General features: G+C 43.9%; 2 protein-coding genes across 2 annotated transcripts in view; one reads left to right on the top strand and one right to left on the bottom strand.

The window, feature by feature from the left end:
* Positions 1 to 12,901, top strand: part of rin1b (Ras and Rab interactor 1b) — a 27,902-nt gene extending 15,001 nt beyond the window's left edge. Inside the window, exons 6-12 of the mRNA XM_076725670.1 lie at positions 627 to 808; positions 1,126 to 1,410; positions 1,970 to 2,522; positions 5,952 to 6,260; positions 6,842 to 6,973; positions 7,615 to 7,784; positions 10,929 to 12,901. Coding sequence (XP_076581785.1) covers positions 627 to 808; positions 1,126 to 1,410; positions 1,970 to 2,522; positions 5,952 to 6,260; positions 6,842 to 6,973; positions 7,615 to 7,784; positions 10,929 to 11,252 — 1,955 coding nt within the window. The 3' untranslated portion in view covers positions 11,253 to 12,901. The remainder of the gene's footprint in view (positions 1 to 626; positions 809 to 1,125; positions 1,411 to 1,969; positions 2,523 to 5,951; positions 6,261 to 6,841; positions 6,974 to 7,614; positions 7,785 to 10,928) is intronic.
* Positions 12,092 to 18,090, bottom strand: LOC143317512 (actin-related protein 2). The gene is made up of 9 exons (XM_076725671.1): positions 17,951 to 18,090; positions 16,859 to 16,969; positions 16,258 to 16,416; positions 15,930 to 16,059; positions 15,612 to 15,748; positions 15,348 to 15,497; positions 14,975 to 15,120; positions 14,717 to 14,849; positions 12,092 to 14,246 (listed from the first exon to the last, which is right to left on the bottom strand). The coding sequence occupies exons 1-9, from the start codon at positions 17,996 to 17,998 to the stop codon at positions 14,076 to 14,078; spliced, it is 1,185 nt and encodes a 394-aa protein (XP_076581786.1). The 5' UTR covers positions 17,999 to 18,090; the 3' UTR covers positions 12,092 to 14,075.

The raw sequence follows: 18,090 nt of genomic DNA on the forward strand, positions 1-18,090 counted from the left end.
ACATACCTGGTAAACATCAGCATGTTAGCATTCTCATTGTGGCTGTGCAACATGTTGACATCACTACCTTCACATTGCCCACTTACTAACCAACAGCAAATACTACTATGTTCATACAATCATTGTGCAGATAACTATCAAGCTAAAGTTAGTCATCATTTTTAAAGTACCGCTTTGTAGCATTGGATTCGTCGAGGACACAGTGATGTTCCTCTGTAGTGGAAATGTATTGCAAATGAAAAACTGAATAACTGGCTACAGTAGTGACTGCCAGCTTGCATCTATTTTAACGTGGTAACATGTACTGATGCAGCAGCGCAGCGGAGAGCGAGGTGTGACTTCAGGATGGATAAAAATGACACGAGTATGTGTCACTGACTGCAGCTCAAAAGTAAAAGACTCTTTCTCACCATGGTTCTGCAAAATCAGTCTGCTCTGCTCAGCTTGCAGTAGATAAACTTACATAATACAGTCCATTCTTATTGTTTGTGTTTGGTTTGATTACTGATTTGCACAATCAATTCAAGCAAACTAGGAAATATCTGACTGGCTGTTTACTATATCTGCGTTTATTAAATGTAACTAAAGCATTCAAACTGTCTTATTCTTTCCGGATCTCCCACTAGACTTCTGGAGCGCACCGAGTGCTTCAGACATCCAAAACGGACCGATCGACCTGGCCGCGTCTACCAGTGGCAGCCAGGGTCAGACAACACTGGCCCAGGACTACTGTGCCCTGCTGACCCGGGGTAGACAAGGCAAACTCTGCTTCATTAACCCGCTCTTCCTACAGCTGGAGGTTAGCAAGGTTAGTAGTGAGGGTTGTTTGTTTATGTGAGAGTATTTAAGGAGTCCATTTTTGGTGACTGTTCAGCATTTTACCTCAATTTGAACTCCACATGGTCCTTTATAGGATGTCAGAGGATTACTGAGCAAAACAGCTGAAAATGTGTTATAAAAGTTTTGTGAAAACTCTGGAAAGTTCACTCTTTCCAAGTTATTTCTTTTACAAGTGCTCTAAATCCATCCTCCTATATGACTGCTAATATGCTTACTGTTGACCTTGCACTCAAAACCGCTGTTATTGTTAGAAGAAGGACTGAATCCACTTTTTCTTTTCCACAGCAGCCACAACTCATAAACCACAGTGCCTCCAATAAGCGGCACCGCTTCAAGCGCAGCATGCGGCTCCGGCTCTCCGAGTCGTCCATGAATCTGTCCCTCGAGGGCGTCGGCTCCTACTCGCCTTCCACCTCAGAGGATCAGCCCAGCGGGTCAGAGAGGCTGCAGAAGACCAGCACCAACCCACAGAGAAGGGTTCACCCCGGGGCAGGGGTGCTGAGGAGAACCCCTGCGGTTTCACCAGGTTCTGCAGAGGAAGAGGACATGATGTCTGTCTATGTGCCACAAGTAATACGTGTTAGCATCTTAATTTGTCTGTCAGACCAGGCCTTCACTGATGTGGAGACAGTAGAGCCCACTGTTTATGTTTTTTGAAACAGTGGCTCTCATGGGTCACAACATAATTAACAAAATGGGAGAGCAGTAAGATATTTATGCCTCAGGCTGTCCTCTGATCTTTGCATTTTTGCAAATTACTGGATAACTTTACTTCTTTAGGCCCCTACAAAGTACTCAAATGAAAGTGACCCAGTTATAACCCATAAACGTATGCGTGGCTTTGTTTAAAAAATTATTTGAAACTGCTGTTCTAAAAGATCCCTTTTTAGTTATTTAGTGTGGATGGAAGGACATTTTCATTTGATCTGCATCAGTGTGGACAAAGTCTCACTGTCTTGGTCCAACTTGTGTTTGGTATTCATGCTTTGTGCTTATTTTAAACCTACAGTTTTCAGTTCTCTATGGAAAAAGTTAAGGAAATCATCTGACAGTCACTTTAATCTTTTAATGATGTGAAGTGAAAAATGAGTTGTCATGCTGTCAATTTATTGCTTCTGTCCTTGTCAAGACGTCTGCAAAGGTGGACGAGCCTCCACAGCCCCAGCAGTCCGCCCGGGCAGGGGAGCCAGGCGTCGAGGTGGCGGCTCTGGCCCTGGAGCGCCGCCCGGCTCCGTCCCTGGCCGAGCTCGACAGCAGCAGCTCCTTCAGCAGCGTGGATGAGGACAATGACTCGGATTCTGACACAGACAGCATGGCGCGAGCCCAGACCCACCTCTACCCGCGCCCGCCGCTCATGCGCTCTCGAGGCCGTGGCGGGCTGCACCGTATGAGCGAGGCGTTTGTGTGTTTCTTCGCTCCGGACAAGAGGCTGACACGACTGGTGGAGGAGCTGTCCAGAGACAGGCGCTCCACCTTTGGAGGCATGGTTCAGGACTTCCTCCTGGAACAGAGAGAGGTGCTCAAATCCCTGGTTTCCTCTACATCCTCTTCCTCGTCACGCGTGACCTCTGTGCAACTCCTGCAGGGTCTGCGCCTCTTCCTGTCCCAGGCAAAGTGCTGCCTGCTGGACAGCGGAGAGCTGGAACCTCCCATTGAAACCCTGGTGCCAGAGAACGAGAAAGGTAAACAAACATGCTAAATGTGTCAGTGCACAATATTGCTTACATCAAAGTGACACACATTACATTTGAATCATAGCATGGACCAAGTCTGTCAAATACTGACTGGACAGCCATATATACAGTGTGTGTGTGTGTGTGTGTGTGTGTGTGTGTGTGTACTGATTTTTAAAGTGTAAACCAATGATCTATTAACCATGAATAAATCCACCAAGTTCAACTTAAACGGCCCTGATAAAGCGTGTCCTGTTAGAAAGTGCCTTTTTCAAGCAGATTAATGCAACTCATCTATGTGAAATTGAGTGAGTCAGTTTTGTTTCAACAATATTCACACCTGGGAGCTGCCAAGTGCTACTAGTCTTTCACTGTTGACCACTGAGCGCCATCACTGGAAGATAACATAAGTCAAGTTTTTACTTTTTTCATCTAGCAGCAAAAGTAAAAGAAGACGTTTTCAGTTTTTTTTTCACTGGGTCCCAAAATTCTTTTATTAAGAATGCATGAATAATTAAGAAATGATGCGTATAGGCATTATACTTGTGTGAAAATTTACATAAACATCACTGCAGAACAATGCACAGAAGGAGCGATGACTAACTGTCACCTACCATCCAGCCTTGTACCTCAAACAATCTGATTGGTCGATCTGACTTCCTGTTAGACAGCAGCATTACCTAAAATCTGGACAAGTTTAACAGAAAATGTCTCTGAATAACACCCGTGCATTTTCACATGCAGAATGAGAAGCCTTTAACGCACCTTAATCTCAGCCTTATTAGAAAGTTTCCAACTAAAGTTAAAAAATACACTTCTGTAGTTGAACCAAAGACAAAAAAGCCATTTTACCCATTTCCGAATCCTTTGATTCAATCAGCAAAGAAAGTGAATTATTTCACTGAGTTTCGCTGACTGTGCCGGATTACAGTCTGAGCTTCTCAACCTTGTGAATTTCCTGCTTGATTAGTTTATCACATCACAACGAGGAGACGGCGAGAGCAGCAGGGGACCGCAGGAGAGAGAGAGATATGGGAAAAAAAAAAAAATGGTAGTATTAGAAAACACTGATTCAATAGAGCACAGTGCCAGAGGATGCAGGTCTATGGAAACAGACAGCCTTTTCTGATAAATGGTGGGCTGCCCAGGCTCTAGTGAAAGGCACTGTCAACACAAAGTAGTGTGCGTGGGGGGGTAGAGCCTCATTCACTAGAGCTCATATTGTCTCTTGTATTTAGAAAACAGCATTAGGAAAGCCCTGCCCGGCGCGCCTGCACTCGCATCCATCGCATTCAGCGTGATTCGTCTCATTATTGTAAAGACATTGCAGGGTGTTACTTTGGAAGGATTCTAGTCAGATCTTTTGACACAGTCCTGTGCGTAGGTTTTTCTTTTTTGGACTCCTTTGTGTGCGGCTGACAGTGTGCTTCGCAGGTGTGTTTGTGAGTAAATGTGTGATGATGGATGGTTGCCTGGCAGTGCAGAGGCTTCAGGGGAGAGCGCTCGGCCGCTGCCTTCCTTCCTCCCGTCCTTCCTTCCTGGGCTCTGATTCTGATTTATCTCGCATTGCGTCGGTGGGAGGCATTTGCATTTTTTTTTTTTTCTCCCCCTCGTTTATCATAAAAAGATATCACAGTCCCACGCTCACTTGAAGAGCAGCACGATTCAGGGGAGGGTAGGAGGGAGGGATAGAAATAGGCAGGATACTTTCAGAATGTAATCAGTTACAGATCTGTGAGTAATAGCCCAACAAAAGACAGTAAATGACAAGGCTGTAATCACATTACATGTAATCTGTTACTCTCCAGAGCTGGTAAAAGGGAGAGGGATGCTGGGAGTAGAGTGGAAGAGAGGGGGGTAGAAAAACAGAGGATGGAGGGCGTGAATGACTGATCACAAGGGGGAATGATATAGTAAGATATATGGGAGGGATGTACGGGGATTATACAGGCTAGGAGGGACGCACGAAGGAGGGAGAGGAGGATATTGATGATGAGTGGAAAACAGTGTGCATTGGAGAATTTTTACCCACTTAGTCAGGACTGCCCACTGACTGCAGGAGAATCACTGAGTGTGTGTGTGTGTGTGTGTGTGTGTGTGTGTGTGTGTGTGTGTGTGTGTGTGTGTGTTTCCACATTTGAGAGCATGCATGCATGTGTAAGATGTACACTAGCTGGTGTATTACAGATGGCTGTTTTCAGGCCAAAAACACAAGCCCGTATGCCCAGAATGTTAGCTTTAACGCGCTAAGGAAAATAGCCTTGCGTTAGCTTGAGCACAGTGCATTTCTGACGATATACAAAGAGGTTTTAGGGGAGTAGTTTGATATTTTTGGACAAATGTTTTGTTTTTGGCAAACAGCAGCTAACATTTAACTGACATTCAGCTGACAGCTAGTTCAGCTAACTTTTAAGTTAGCTTACACCAGCTAACATTTGAATGACATTTAGCTTAGCTGACAGATAGCTAACTTTTAACTTACAGTTAGCTGACACGAGATTGTGCTAATTTAATTGGAAACCTGCTCTCACAATATCAGTCAGAGCCCAAAGGTGCTTCCTACTTTATTACCTGATCTGTCTTGATGAAGGTCCCTGTGTCAAAATCTACCTTTAAGACTTTTTTCTGATCATAGTGTGTTTACATGCAGCATATTCCTAAATTAACATGTTAAATCAAACTGTCACAGAGTAAACCTGGGACCTGGAGTAAACCGTGTTGTTTGCAAGCATAGAGAAGCTGTAAACATGACACAGGTAGGAGGAGAAACAAGAGATTTTACAGAGGCTTTAGAAACCAGTTTTGGCCCAAAGGGTTCCTACAGGTTAATCTGGCCATGCATGTAGGTAAATATGTGAACTTGCGGGCCTTTCTTGGTGAAGACTCATTTAGGATTTTCATAGTCAGTGATATTTCCAGATTTTAAAACACATTTTCTTGACTTTACATGAGGTGGACGAAAAACACGAACGCCTGTACAATCTGATGCAATCCCATACAGCAGCCCTGCAATCAGTTGTGCCTTTTGGGAGTTGGTCAAGTCTGTCTCAGAAAGTGTGATTTGACAAATGTTGATGTCTTCCAGAAATTAAGGTTTTGAAGGGAGTAACAGTTACAGGATCTTCATTTTAATTAACTGGTTGAGATGCATCCTTCCTGTGTAGATAATGGAACTGGGCTTTAGAGGTAGCAGCTTATAGCTCCTTGGTATTGATATCAACATTTTCTACATTTGGAAAAGCAATTATACTTTCATTTTCGGCGCTTCATTCACCCTAATGATTCCAGTGCAATGATCAGCATACCTTTCTGGGCCTCTTGCCAGTCCCTCTAGATATGTAGTGTTCACAGTTCCATACTTGCAAATAATAAACAAAACAAGAGTCAAGAGACAAGTTTCAGTCTTCCCAAACTATGAACTCCTCCCTCTGTCCTCAGACCTGGCGCTGGAGCGGGCCATGTTCTCCTGTGTGCTCAGGCCTCTGAAGTCCCCCCTTGCAAAGGCTCTGGTTGAGCTGCACAATCAGGACGGCTCCAGCCAGTGTCTCACCCAAAACCTGCTCCGACTGAAGGGGGACGCCGCCATGGAGCGCCTCGGCGTGCGGACGGGCGTCCCTGACGGCCGCGGGGTGGAGAGGGTGAAGCAGAAGCTGGTCATGATGCAGAGGACGCACTCGCCCATCGACAAGGTGCTGCTGCTCCTGCAAGTGTGCAAGTGCGTCCACAAGGCCATGGGGTCCTTACATGGTGAGACCAAATACTTATTATTAGTAGCAGCCCTTATTTGAAAACTACGCAGATTTCAAGTTCCTGCCTTCACAGAGAGAGATTGTCAACCAAAATACAGACATCTGGAAGTATTTGCTGTAACATTTTAAAACATACTGCATTTGCTGCTTGAAAGCTTCCCTGTAAAAGGATTGAAGGTCAACAATCTTTGTAAAGGCAAGTGTCTTGTCACTTTCAAAAGCTCTACACTTCAGACATTCTGTATCTGCATGAGCTGTAGCACGACCTGTCTGCTTTTCATCACGACCTGCTGCCGATGCTGCTGGCAGGGAATTAATGCAATCTCATGTCGGTACAGTTGAATATTGGGTATAATTTTGGAATTCGTATTTTTACTGAGCTGACATTTGCAAAGTCTGAGGTAACTAGACTGGGCGAAATTATGCGCTTGTATGTCTGGAAAGCACGGTTGATGTTGACAGATCTGATCTAAATTGTCCAAAAAGACACCGGTTTTTCTAATTTCTTCTCCATATATTGCTATGATTTATTTAAATTGTCAGCTTGTATTTAAACTGAAATTTTTGTTTTCTTTCCAGGGCAGGAAGTGAGCTGGGATGACTTCCTGCCGTCGTTGTCCTACGTGATTGTGGAGTGTAACAGGCCTCACATCCTGATAGAGGTGGAGTACATGATGGAGCTGCTGGAGCCGTCCTGGCTCGGAGGAGAGGGTACGACAAAAACTTCTGAAATGCTCCCTGTAGCTCCAAAATGTTGGCTGTTCAGGAGCTGTGCTGTGCTTTTACCAACAGATCACATAGCCTTCATTTTAGTTAATATGAAGACACCCAGCCAGCAGATAAATGAACAGGTGTTGCAGATTTGGTCAAAGGTCAAAGGTCAAGCAACCTCACAAAACACATTTTCATAACCCAAGAATTAATATGCTAATTATGGCAAAATTTCACACAGATATCTCATATGCTGAAATGATGAAGTCATTTAAGGTCAAAGGTCAACTCCTCTGTGACATCATGATGAAATGCATAATGATGCTGAACTGGTGACACTAACCTTGTGTCCACCTTGAAGCTGGGGTGATTATATAGATCTGCTGCTGACCGGTTGAGGATGTGTGTGTAATTTGTCGCTTCGTTGCAGCAACTAAGTGTCGTCCACCACAGGCTCACTGGTTTAGCTGATATTGAGCTTCAGGCGACGGTCGTTGCACCGTGTGACAAAGCTACGAGCACATGCAGTCATACCTTTTATTAGACTCCTTCAAAGCCCTCACTACATATATTAAAGGAGTCTGGATCAGAGATATACAACCACGAGGTGGTAATTCTAGTTTGTTTGTTTTTGGTTGCAGGCGGGTACTACCTGACCAGCGTGTACGCCAGCCTGTGTCTGATCCAGAGCCTGGACAAGGAGCAGCCGTTCTCAGGCTGCCTGACGCCGGAGGCCCAGGAGGCGCTGAAGGAGTGGAGCTGCAGACGGAGCCGAGAGGCCCAGAGACAAAAGGAGAACCAGCAGAACCAGGTGGGCACCAGAGGTTTTGATTGTAGTTGTACGACGCAGAAACACTGATAGTATTACAGCTTGTGTGGGTTTGTACACTGATCTACTTTATAGCTGTCACACATAGCTGCCCTGTGTGAAATACTGATTGATGCGCAGACAAAAGGAACTCCTACTTATTCTGCAGTGAAACAAATCTATGGGATATTCTCAGCTGTACCCTGTGAGTGACATGATGGCAATATTAGATTAAAGAAACTGAACTTTTTTACGTTAGAATTGTTAGAATTGTCAGTGAATATACACTATGTATTTTTGTAATTTGTGTGAAAACATGAAATTTACTTTTTTAACACCCTGATTACGTTAGACAATCCTGATGCTTCCGAGAGCGTTTGCAGAGGAGAAAGTGACATATTGAGTGATGCTGATTAAAGGCTGAGAAATTCTAAAACCAGTAATGTAATGTGATTGACAGCAGGGGTCTTAACTTTAATCCAGATGTTGCACAGGTCATGAAATATATCAGATCAGAGAATGGGCCAAAAACTGTTCCCACATATGTGCTCTCAGTTGTTGTTTATTTGGATCCTCATTAAATGTTGCCTTACTAACAACTACAGGGGTGCTGGGGTTGTTGTATGCTGATTTGGGTGGAGTTTGACCGAGGGCCATAAGAAAATACCATCAAGTCCAGTTTATGGCCTTAAATGCTTTTTTAGAAAGCTACAAAGGCACCACACGGTGTAAAGGCTGATGAGAGCTGTGATTTGGAAAGGTCAAAGGTCAGCTCAACTCTGATTCTGACTTCAAATCTCAATCAAGGTCACAAATGTAACAAACATGTGAATTTTGCACCTGAAATATGGACAAATATAAGTTTGCTGCTGGTACAATTTTTCATGCCCTTCTTGTGCATTGAAAACCATGTATTTCCAAATTTTGTGATTTTTAATTTTTCTGATAAACTATCACCTCTGAAGCTAAATACACTCTTTAAAAACCCTCTCGGATTAGCTGGAAAACGCACCGTCGCAAAGCTGAAAACAGGCTGTTTTTCTGAGCCCATGAAAACTCGACTTTTCGGAGATACGTGGTTCTCACGGGACAGCCACGCTACGAACATACGATGATCTTATAGAATATGATGCAGTGCTGCAGATTAAATTAGCCAACAGCATATAAAGTGATTAAAATGAGCTCCACCTTAAACAAACAGCAGTAAAATACAACATGCACATGAATGCAGCAGTGATATTAATCCAAAACCATCAGATATGATAATAAAACACTGACAGGGAACATTTGACCGCAAAGAGTATTTCACAGTGTGTTGTTAGTACTTTTACTAAAGTAAAGGATCTAAATATATGAAAAGATCTGTCCTGATATCCAGAGGCTAAACTCGATCTTATCTGGCACCTAAAGAAGTTTCAAACAGACACTGAAAATGATCACTGAGCTGTTTCCACATCCCAACTAATCAAACGTGAGCCTTTTTTTTTTTGTTTTTTTAAATGCCGCAAAAGACAAATGACAACAAAAACAAGGCGATAATCCACCCAAAGAGGTCAGACTTTACATTAATTATACTGATGGCGATGCACGCTGAGCAACAGCAGATTATCCTACATCTGTGACTGGCAGGTGGGGGAGAACGAGCAACAGCAATCCATATTTGATTCATCTCAGGTATTACCGCTGCTGTTCGGGAAGCTGACGACAGTACTCAAATGATCTACAGGTCGTGCAAAAGGTGACGATTTTCAGTGGAACAGTAGGTCATCCGCCAAAAGTCAGACAACACACCTGGATTTCCCTCCTTTGCGTGCAAACACGTTTCAAATTCATTTGAGGGGATTAGTTTTTAGGCATTTTTAGAAGTAATCCTCTGATCTGGGGCCGCCGGCTTACGACGGGGCACGCACTAATGCACACACTCACTTTTACCTACACTCTCCTGTTATCGCTCTGCCGGCCTCAGATTGGCGTAGCGGTCCACCAGATGCCATGGAAAAAAGGCATTGTCATCCACAACGTTTCTGTCTCGTCACGTGGTGCCTCTCCTGGCTTCAAATAGCCGATCTAACTCACCCGGCAGCCAGATTTTCCACTGACACAGGCGGGGATCAGTGAGCCAAGTGCTATGAAGAAGTGGGCGGTCAGATAACATGAAATTTATTGAGCTGCATCTACCCATCGAAGCAGGCAAACACAATATGCACACGGACAGCGAGGAGCTCAGTGACTCTGTAAGTTCTGATGATGGCTGACCTGTTGATTGTTATAGCCGGTGTGTGTTTTTCCTTTTTTTTTTCCTTGGTTTAGAGCATATTTGGCCACTTGTGCATCTGTGGGGGGATAGCTGTGTATACAGGTAGGATGTGTTTGTGTGTGTGTGTGTGTGTGTGTGTGTGTGTGTGTGTGTGTGTGTGTGTGTGTGTGTGTGTGTGTGGCAGAGACAGGGATTCTCACTGGTTTCTCAAGACTGGATGTTTGGTTAAAGGATTATGTTCAGTATGTTTTCATTGTGTGTGTGTGTTTTAAAGGGAGTTGTGAGGGCGTCTGTAGGTGGTTGAATCTGACATTATATAATAGCTCAGGTGCAGCACAATTGATGGTAAGTGTTTGAAGAGTGGCAATTGTTGAGACAGACTCGTTAGTTGTGTGTTTGCTCGCTCTCTGTTCTTCTGAAAATGTCAAAAAGTTTCTGTTTGGATTAAAGTGCAGAGGGAAAACTTCACCAGAGCGCCGCGCTAGAGCGAGCTTAATGGATTATATTCGATCAGTTTGGACGAGGACGGTCTCTGGTGGATTCATGCTGGGAGTCTGTCAACGAGGCTGAGACATGCAACAGCAAAAAAAAAGAGCAATTTTACGAAGATGATTTTCATATAAAGCTCTTGGACCTGCCGCTCGTGTGTGTGGGAAGCACGAGCTTTGTTTCAGAGAGAATTTCTTTTCTAAACATCATTTTGGCTCATTCGCTGTAGTGGATTATCAGCCAGTGTGTTTGCACAGCTCTCACTCCTCCTCTGGCTCCATCTCTCTCCTCCCCCTCTTCTGCCCTCACTCCATAAGCCTCTTGACCTCTGTTTTGCATGAATACAGCATATATTCAGTCTTTTTTTCCCCCTCTCTATCTCTCCTCCTCCCTCCCTCCAGAGGTGCGTTCGGATACTGTTCCAGGACGGGGAGCGGAGCGCCGTGCGGACGTTGCAGTGGAGAGCCGGGGAGACCAGCCAGGCCCTGGCGCAGCTGTGCGCCACCACCTTCGGAGTGTCCGACCCACAGCAATACACCCTGTACTGGCGCAGCGGCGGCGAGATGAGGGCCCTGCCGCCTCAGGCCCAGCCCCAGGACCTGGCCAGCCACAGCGAGGGAGGCCCCTCGCTCTCCTACCTGAGGACCGACCACGACTTCAGCAAGATGCGGCGGCTCACCAGAGGTGGCGCCGTGGACCTGAGCGAGTCGGTGTGTGAGGAGTGAGTGGGAGGCAGGAGGAAGGAGGGAGGAGGAGGAGATGGATGGCTGCTCTCGCTTTCTCTCTCGTTCTCTCTCTTGTTCTGTCTCTTTCTCTCCGGCGGTGTGTTGTGTCTCGTCGTGGGTCAGGACTTGTTGTGAAAAACTACAGCCCTTCTCCAGACTAGGAGCAGACCTTAAACGGTAAACTCTTCCCTGAATGGACCAGCATGCAGAGAGCAGGACCAACATGGGGACTGTTGCCAAAAGTTGTACTATGTACCACTCAGTGTGGCTGCTGGTGTAAAGGAGTGTGCTATTTGTGACATGGAAAATGTGTAATTAATGGATTTGGTTGTTATTTGAAACATGAACCCAGAGTTATACCATGAAGGGATTACATCATTAAACACGTGAGGAGGCTCAAATCCAAAGACAAATTCTGTGAGACTACTGTTGCCTGGAAACAAACATCACTTCCTGTACGCACACGAGAAGGCAAATTGTCCACCGTGGTGATGTAACCCTATCACGGTATAGTTCTGGGCACAATCTAAAAGACACTTGGATGTTTTATTACTTCACTCTTATGTGTAAAAGTCTGCAGATTTTGGGATGGAGCCATGTTATTAAAGGGTGTGGGGAAGCAGACCTTTCTGTGCTCTCTGGAATACAGCGTGACAAAAAGGTGAGATGTGTTATAGCCAAGACCAAACCTCAATACCAAAGGGACAAAAAAACCAACAACAGATAACGAGAGGCCATTTTGTTACACAACAGGTGTTTACGTCGAAGGAAATCAGGTGTACAAGCTCGCGAGAAGCTTTAAATCAGCCGTTTATTTTTAGAATCACCCACAGAGACAGTTTTATTTTTGCTTTTTGAGAAAAAAGCAGACTCTGCTCCTTGCTCGCGTATTCTATTAAGTGTTTTTGGCAGGTTCGGTAATGAGCGAGTAGGAGGGAAGTGATAGAAAAGCATCAGCTCTCTGTTTTTAAAACCATGTGAGAAAAAAAACAAAAAAAACAACAACAACATCACATCGACACACCGACACAACCTGCAACAGATTTACTGAATGACTTGCGAATGTATTAAAATCTTTGTGCGTGTCAGACTTTAATCCCTTCACAACTGCATTCATTTCACGTTTCAACTCACTGCTTTTCAGTTCTACTGTTTCTCTTGGCCGTACTGGAAAAGAACTGCGTTACAACCTGGACTGAGAGGACAGTCTGACCAATAAACCAGGACCTCCCGGTGACTGGTAGAATGTAAATGTAAAAGTCACCAGCTTCTGGTGGCTCCTGCTGCAAGTCATCACTATCAACTGACTGTTCGCCTCAGTGTCATTATCAGTTATCATGTTCTGTATTTAAAACTAACTTTTAATTGTTCAATTTGTTGGGTAGATATCAAACCTAAGTATGGATTTTCAACATATCTGGAGTTTTCAATCAGCTGAGGAGGTTCGTTTTGAGAACTATGACGTGCTTTGGACATTATTGCATGCTTTTTCATTTAACGTGAAGGTTCTGCGGATGTGGTGTGTGCGTGTGTGCGTGAAGCATGTGTTCATTGTGAGAGCTCACTATTTCTTTTCAGTGTGAAAACACATTACTGTATTTCGTCAGGTAACTCAGTATCGCAATAAAAATTGCAATATTTGGTCGCAATGTGGTTACATCCAGTTTTGGGTTGTGGTGGGATTGTGGATGTTGTCATGTGATGTCTTAAGCAAACTCAACCACCAGAGGGCAGCAAATACCTGCACTGTTTTACTCCTGCCTCTAAACTTTGTGTTGTTTCTTCAGGGTTTGTGGTTTCTAATGTGCAAACAGAGTTGATATTTTTTGCTATTTTTGATGTAAAAGCAGCTCTGCTCACCTTCAACACAAGGCACGATTAGCATGTTTGATAAGATTTATTTAAAAAGCTTCTTAACCCTTAAAAAGTACATCCTCGTACGTTTGCGTAATAAATGTTAGGAATGATATTGCCCAAATGCAAAATTAAACAGAAAACCACTGTGCTCCTCAGGTGCAGTTTGGCAGGTTTATGGTTATTTTAAACATTCACATTTCTGCTTCAGTCACTTGGTGTTTTCCAGCATATATTAACATATCTTTCCCACTGTTTCCAGTAGCCGTTTACAAAGTCCCTCTGGGACTCTGGGCACAACGTGAGGTCAGATATGGGCTTGAAATTTATGGACAGAATTTCACCCAAATGACAGAAGAACAGAAACATCAAATTTCAGATTCAGTAGCCACAGTGTGTTAAAAGGCTTAGAAAAGTCTCAGGTATCCATATACTGGATCTGTTCAGTGTGTCCCAAAAATACTTATGGTAAAATAATGCAAAATAAACCAGGATGGATACCTGAGACTTAGACTTTTTTTTTTTTTTTTTTTTTTTGGTGGACATTCAGATATTGTTTTACTATTACAAAACAAATTAGAGTTTTTTTTTCTAATACCAGTTAATGAATTAAGTAATTGTTTAGTCTATAAAATGTCAGAAAATACATTTTCAAATTGCTGTTTTTGTCCAAAACCCAAATATAATGTTCACTTTACAATGATACAAACAGAGAAAAGCAGCAAATCTTCACATTTCAGAAGCAGGAACAAGAGACTGTTTGACATTTCAGCTTGATGAAAGACGATTAAATGACTCTAAAAACTGTTTTTCTGCGACTGTCGACTAAAATCGTTTCAGCACTAGCAGGAATGAAGGAGCACCATTTTCTGTAAAATGAATTGAGTGCAAACCTTTCAAGGCTATGAGAGGCGAGAAGTTGAAATATTTTGGGTGAGGTCATTTTTTTTTTTTTTTTAAGTTTTATTTTCATCTGACTGCACCTCCCAGCTTCTGCAGCGCTCCCAGGCCTTTCTCCTCGTACTCTGCCCGGCTCAGCCAGAAGGAGTCCTTGTCTTTCATGATGTTGGCCAGCACCGCGCCGCCCAGGAACACCATGTGTTTACGCCTGGGAGGGTCCTCGATGCGGATCTTAAACTTCTGCACGGGTGAAGAAAGAAGACCGGAGGGGTCATTAAATCACAGAGCTCTACGTGTACGTACATACTGCACATTCCCTCTTTTATGCTTTGATGCTCTGTCTCTGTCCGGATACAACTGCTGCTCTTCAAATAACCACCTCAATAATCATACTAGCAAAGTATGTTCCCATTATTGTAAAAAAAAAAGGTCACCAACTGAAAGAAAAATCACTATAATATTCCTATGAGGGTCAGGGCAAGGCGTTAGGATTAGGATGTTAAACATTAACAAATCACCTACAGTTTATGCTATAGATTATGTTGCTGTTACCTTAATGAATTGTGGCATTTATGCAAAGGTATTATAGAGTGTCAGAGGTTGTATAACACCATATCTAACATCCTGGTGCTGTTTTAAAATACAGATTATCAACAGTTTAAACCCCACTGCTTCATTCTCCAGTCGAGCAGAGACATTGTGGATCTTACTGATAGTTTCTCAGTGTCTCCGTCCAGCACCCTCTCCAGGTAGAGCTGCTTGATCTCTCTTTCCAGTCTGGATGGAAGCCCGGGGTACATGGTGGTCCCTCCTGACAGAACAATGTGCTTATAGAAGTCTGCCCTGCACAGAAGAACAGGTGGCAGAGGGGATATTTACAAGCTCTGTTTGTCTACAACCCACCCGCCTTTTCCTTTTATGTTCACACATTAACCGTAGTGCATTAGTAGAGACAGCAGAGAGGAGACCTGAGGTCAATGTCTGCAGCCTGGATGGTGTTAAACAGCAGCTCAGCCACTCCTGCCCCCTCCACGTTGATGAGATGAGGCTGGAAGAGAGCTTCAGGAGCCCCAAACCTCTCTCCACCCACCTTCACCTGCCGGCCATCAGGGAGCTGCACCAGAGAGAGTTAAGAAAAATCTAAGCATCCTTGATTTTTGAGCCAAATACTTATTTCATCTAGATGCTATTTCATTAAACTATGTGGTCTGTGCTGGTGCTGCATCCACACAGTGGAGCAGTATGAGATATTATGTAATGTATATGTGCATGCATTACATAACCACTTTGTATATATTTTTAATGTGATTGTTGCATCAGTGAAATTATTCTTCAACCTACCGTGAATGACTCCACCAGGTAGGTGGTCTCTGTGGCGAGGCGCTGCTCCTGCTCGATGTTGTATCCCACATAGCAGAGCTTCTCCTTCAACATACGCACCGTCTCAAAGTCGGCCGTGTGGTTGAAGGCGTAACCGCGGAGAAGCAGGAGCTGGTGGTGGAGAAACACTTGTGAAACATTGGGGATTATGTATGTTTACAACAGCTGCAGCTGACCTGCTGTGTTTTCTCAGCTCAGACATGAACCAAGGGTCTCCCTGCTCACCTTAATGAGGTAGCGTGTGATGTCACGTCCTGCGATGTCCAGTCTGCGTGTGAGGTGGGGTAAAGAAAAGCCCTCATACACCGGACAGATGTGGGTGACGCCATCCCCCGAGTCGACGACCACACCGGTCAGCAAACCTGTAGACAGGGTCGATTCCCAAAAGAGTATTTCATGAAACATTTCCAGCAAATCAGTGAATCCATCACGGAGGTCAGATTGAAAAGAGAAGTTTGATATCTTGCGTCTCTAAGAACTGAAACCCAGTAGGAGGATTTAATCCATCACATATTAATTCACCACTGACTTTTGACGTCTTACCTTGAGCGTAGAGAGTGAGCACAGCCTGAATTGCCACATAAATGCCGTGGAACTGGTACTTCTCAAACATGACCTCTGTGATCTTCTCCCGGTTCTTGGTGGGGTTCATGGGTGGCTCAGTCAGCAGGATCTTGAGGAAGCAAAAATTTAATACAAACTGAGTAAATGCTTTAAAAGCTTACAATGTGTAGTGTTTTTTTGCGGGCATTTACAATAGGTGTTACTGAGCTTTATTTTGAAAGGTTGACCCTGTCGGCTTCTGACACTTGCCTCATCTTATGTGCACTGAACAAAATCCGAAAACAGCATCTGCCCAGCTGTGTTCTACCTTGCATTCTGATGGGTTGATGTTCAGACGGTCGGGACCAAAGGTGTAGTCCCACAGGTGGAGCATGTCCTCCCAGCAGCGCACCATGCCGTTCTCCATGGGGTAAGACACCTCCAGCATGGAGCGACACTCGCTGGCCTCATCACCCACCATCAGGTCCTGGTGGAGGGGAGAAGAAGGAGTTCAGCCCCAGTAGAGGTCGACTTTAAAGGGATAAGATAAGAGATATCTGCAGATGGATGCAGATCAGTTTTTTGTTAAAAATGCTAATTAAAAGCTAAATGGTCATCAGAAGATAGTCGATGGGTTCTGAATTTGCATATTGGCCAATGAGTTCTGCCTCTTTTGCTCTCCACGTAGACTGTTCACCTGCATGCAACCAAAGTATGCTCAAATGTGATCAGTCATTAAAACTTCTACACCAATCTGACATCAAAATCAGTAACAGTAAGGAGTAATAGACATTATTCTCAAAATAAGAGCAAACCACAGCAGGCTGGATGGGGATGCATGCAAAGCAGACATGAAAGATGAATGTTTAATTATGTTGAATTGTCCATGATCACAACCCAGATCCCTTTTCATTTTAAAGTAAGCTCACCTTTATCTCAATGTTGCCCATTCTGGTGGTAGATCGTATGATTGGTCGACCCACCATGGCGGGGAAGATGTGTTCAGGGAAGTTGGATCCAGCAAAGCCACACTTGACAAACTGTGTACAGATGTGAGCATAAAACATGACTTTTCTGTGTGTGTGTGTGTGTGTGTGTGTGTGTGAATTCTGGTGTTCACTGAAACCCAAAATTTGTTTGGAAATCCCTGAATCGACGCTGCACATTTAATTGTACTCCTGCTTTAAGCCTTTTGTATGGATCATTTCCATCAGTTCTATTGAGTTTAATCTGGCACTAATCCAGGAAACTGCCCCAGAGTGTATTATCATGACACATTTACCAGATTATTTATCAGCAACTGCAATTTCATCACATTTTTAAAAGCATGTGGAATAATTCATTTGGCAGCCATTTGGGAAATTAAATACAGGCTATTGTTTCATTGCTTTTTAAACAGACTGCAGTTTACTACAGGCTATCTGCTCCTCTGCCTGTCATGACTGCACCTCATACCGTAGTGTCTCAACTTGTCTTTGTGACCATAGACACATTCCTTAGCCTGGAGGGATGCAATACATTCCAAGCAGAAGCAAAAATAGGATACAACTGGTATCTGACAGCAGGTAGGAGTCGGTTCATAACCCATATTTGTCGTAAGAGCCAATTCCTGGATATCAACACATGCAAGACACAACACAGAAATGTTTCAGTTCCTCAAATCTCTCTTCCTGCTTTTCATCCAATTGTTGCTCAGTTCAAAACATCACAACCATTTATGGCTGTGTGTGCACTTCAGAGGCAGGGTGACAAGTCCAGACAGATGTGGAATCAGGCTGCAGTATGCACACAGATTCACTCCCTTCAGACGTGATCCACTACATGATCCAGATGCAAACTTTGGCTTCTTAGAAAAACCACTTCAAGATAAAACAAACCTGGTTTGCATTCAAAACAGAAGATGACACTTAGAATGCAAGCTAATATCTACTGGAAAAGAATAAAGCCTGTAACCAGTGCTGTTGATAGGCAGTCAAGAAACTGTATGGTACAATACAAACACTCTGATCCATTTGACTTACCCCTGTCCCATTGTCACAGACCACCACTTTTCTCCCCTCACTGTCCATGCTTAAAAAATACTAAAAAAAACAGCTCAAGATACTCCCTCCTGTCAGGACAGGGGTCTGACTCACAAGTAACCAAATTACATGAATTTAGC

This window comes from Chaetodon auriga, chromosome 24 (genome assembly GCF_051107435.1).
Source record: "Chaetodon auriga isolate fChaAug3 chromosome 24, fChaAug3.hap1, whole genome shotgun sequence".
Taxonomy (NCBI): Eukaryota; Metazoa; Chordata; class Actinopteri; order Chaetodontiformes; family Chaetodontidae; genus Chaetodon; species Chaetodon auriga.

What these genes read in the sequence shown, in the direction of transcription:
- LOC143317512 (XM_076725671.1), bottom strand. Translation starts at nt 17,998, where the DNA reads ATGGACAGTGAGGGGAGAAAAGTGGTGGTCTGTGACAATGGGACAGGG. An exon ending in TCTGTGACAATGGGACAGGG is followed by an intron (nt 16,970 to 17,950) that starts GTAAGTCAAATG and finishes ATCTGTACACAG; the next exon opens with TTTGTCAAGTGTGGCTTTGC. An exon ending in GCTGCAGACATTGACCTCAG is followed by an intron (nt 14,850 to 14,974) that starts GTCTCCTCTCTG and finishes TCTTCTGTGCAG; the next exon opens with GGCAGACTTCTATAAGCACA.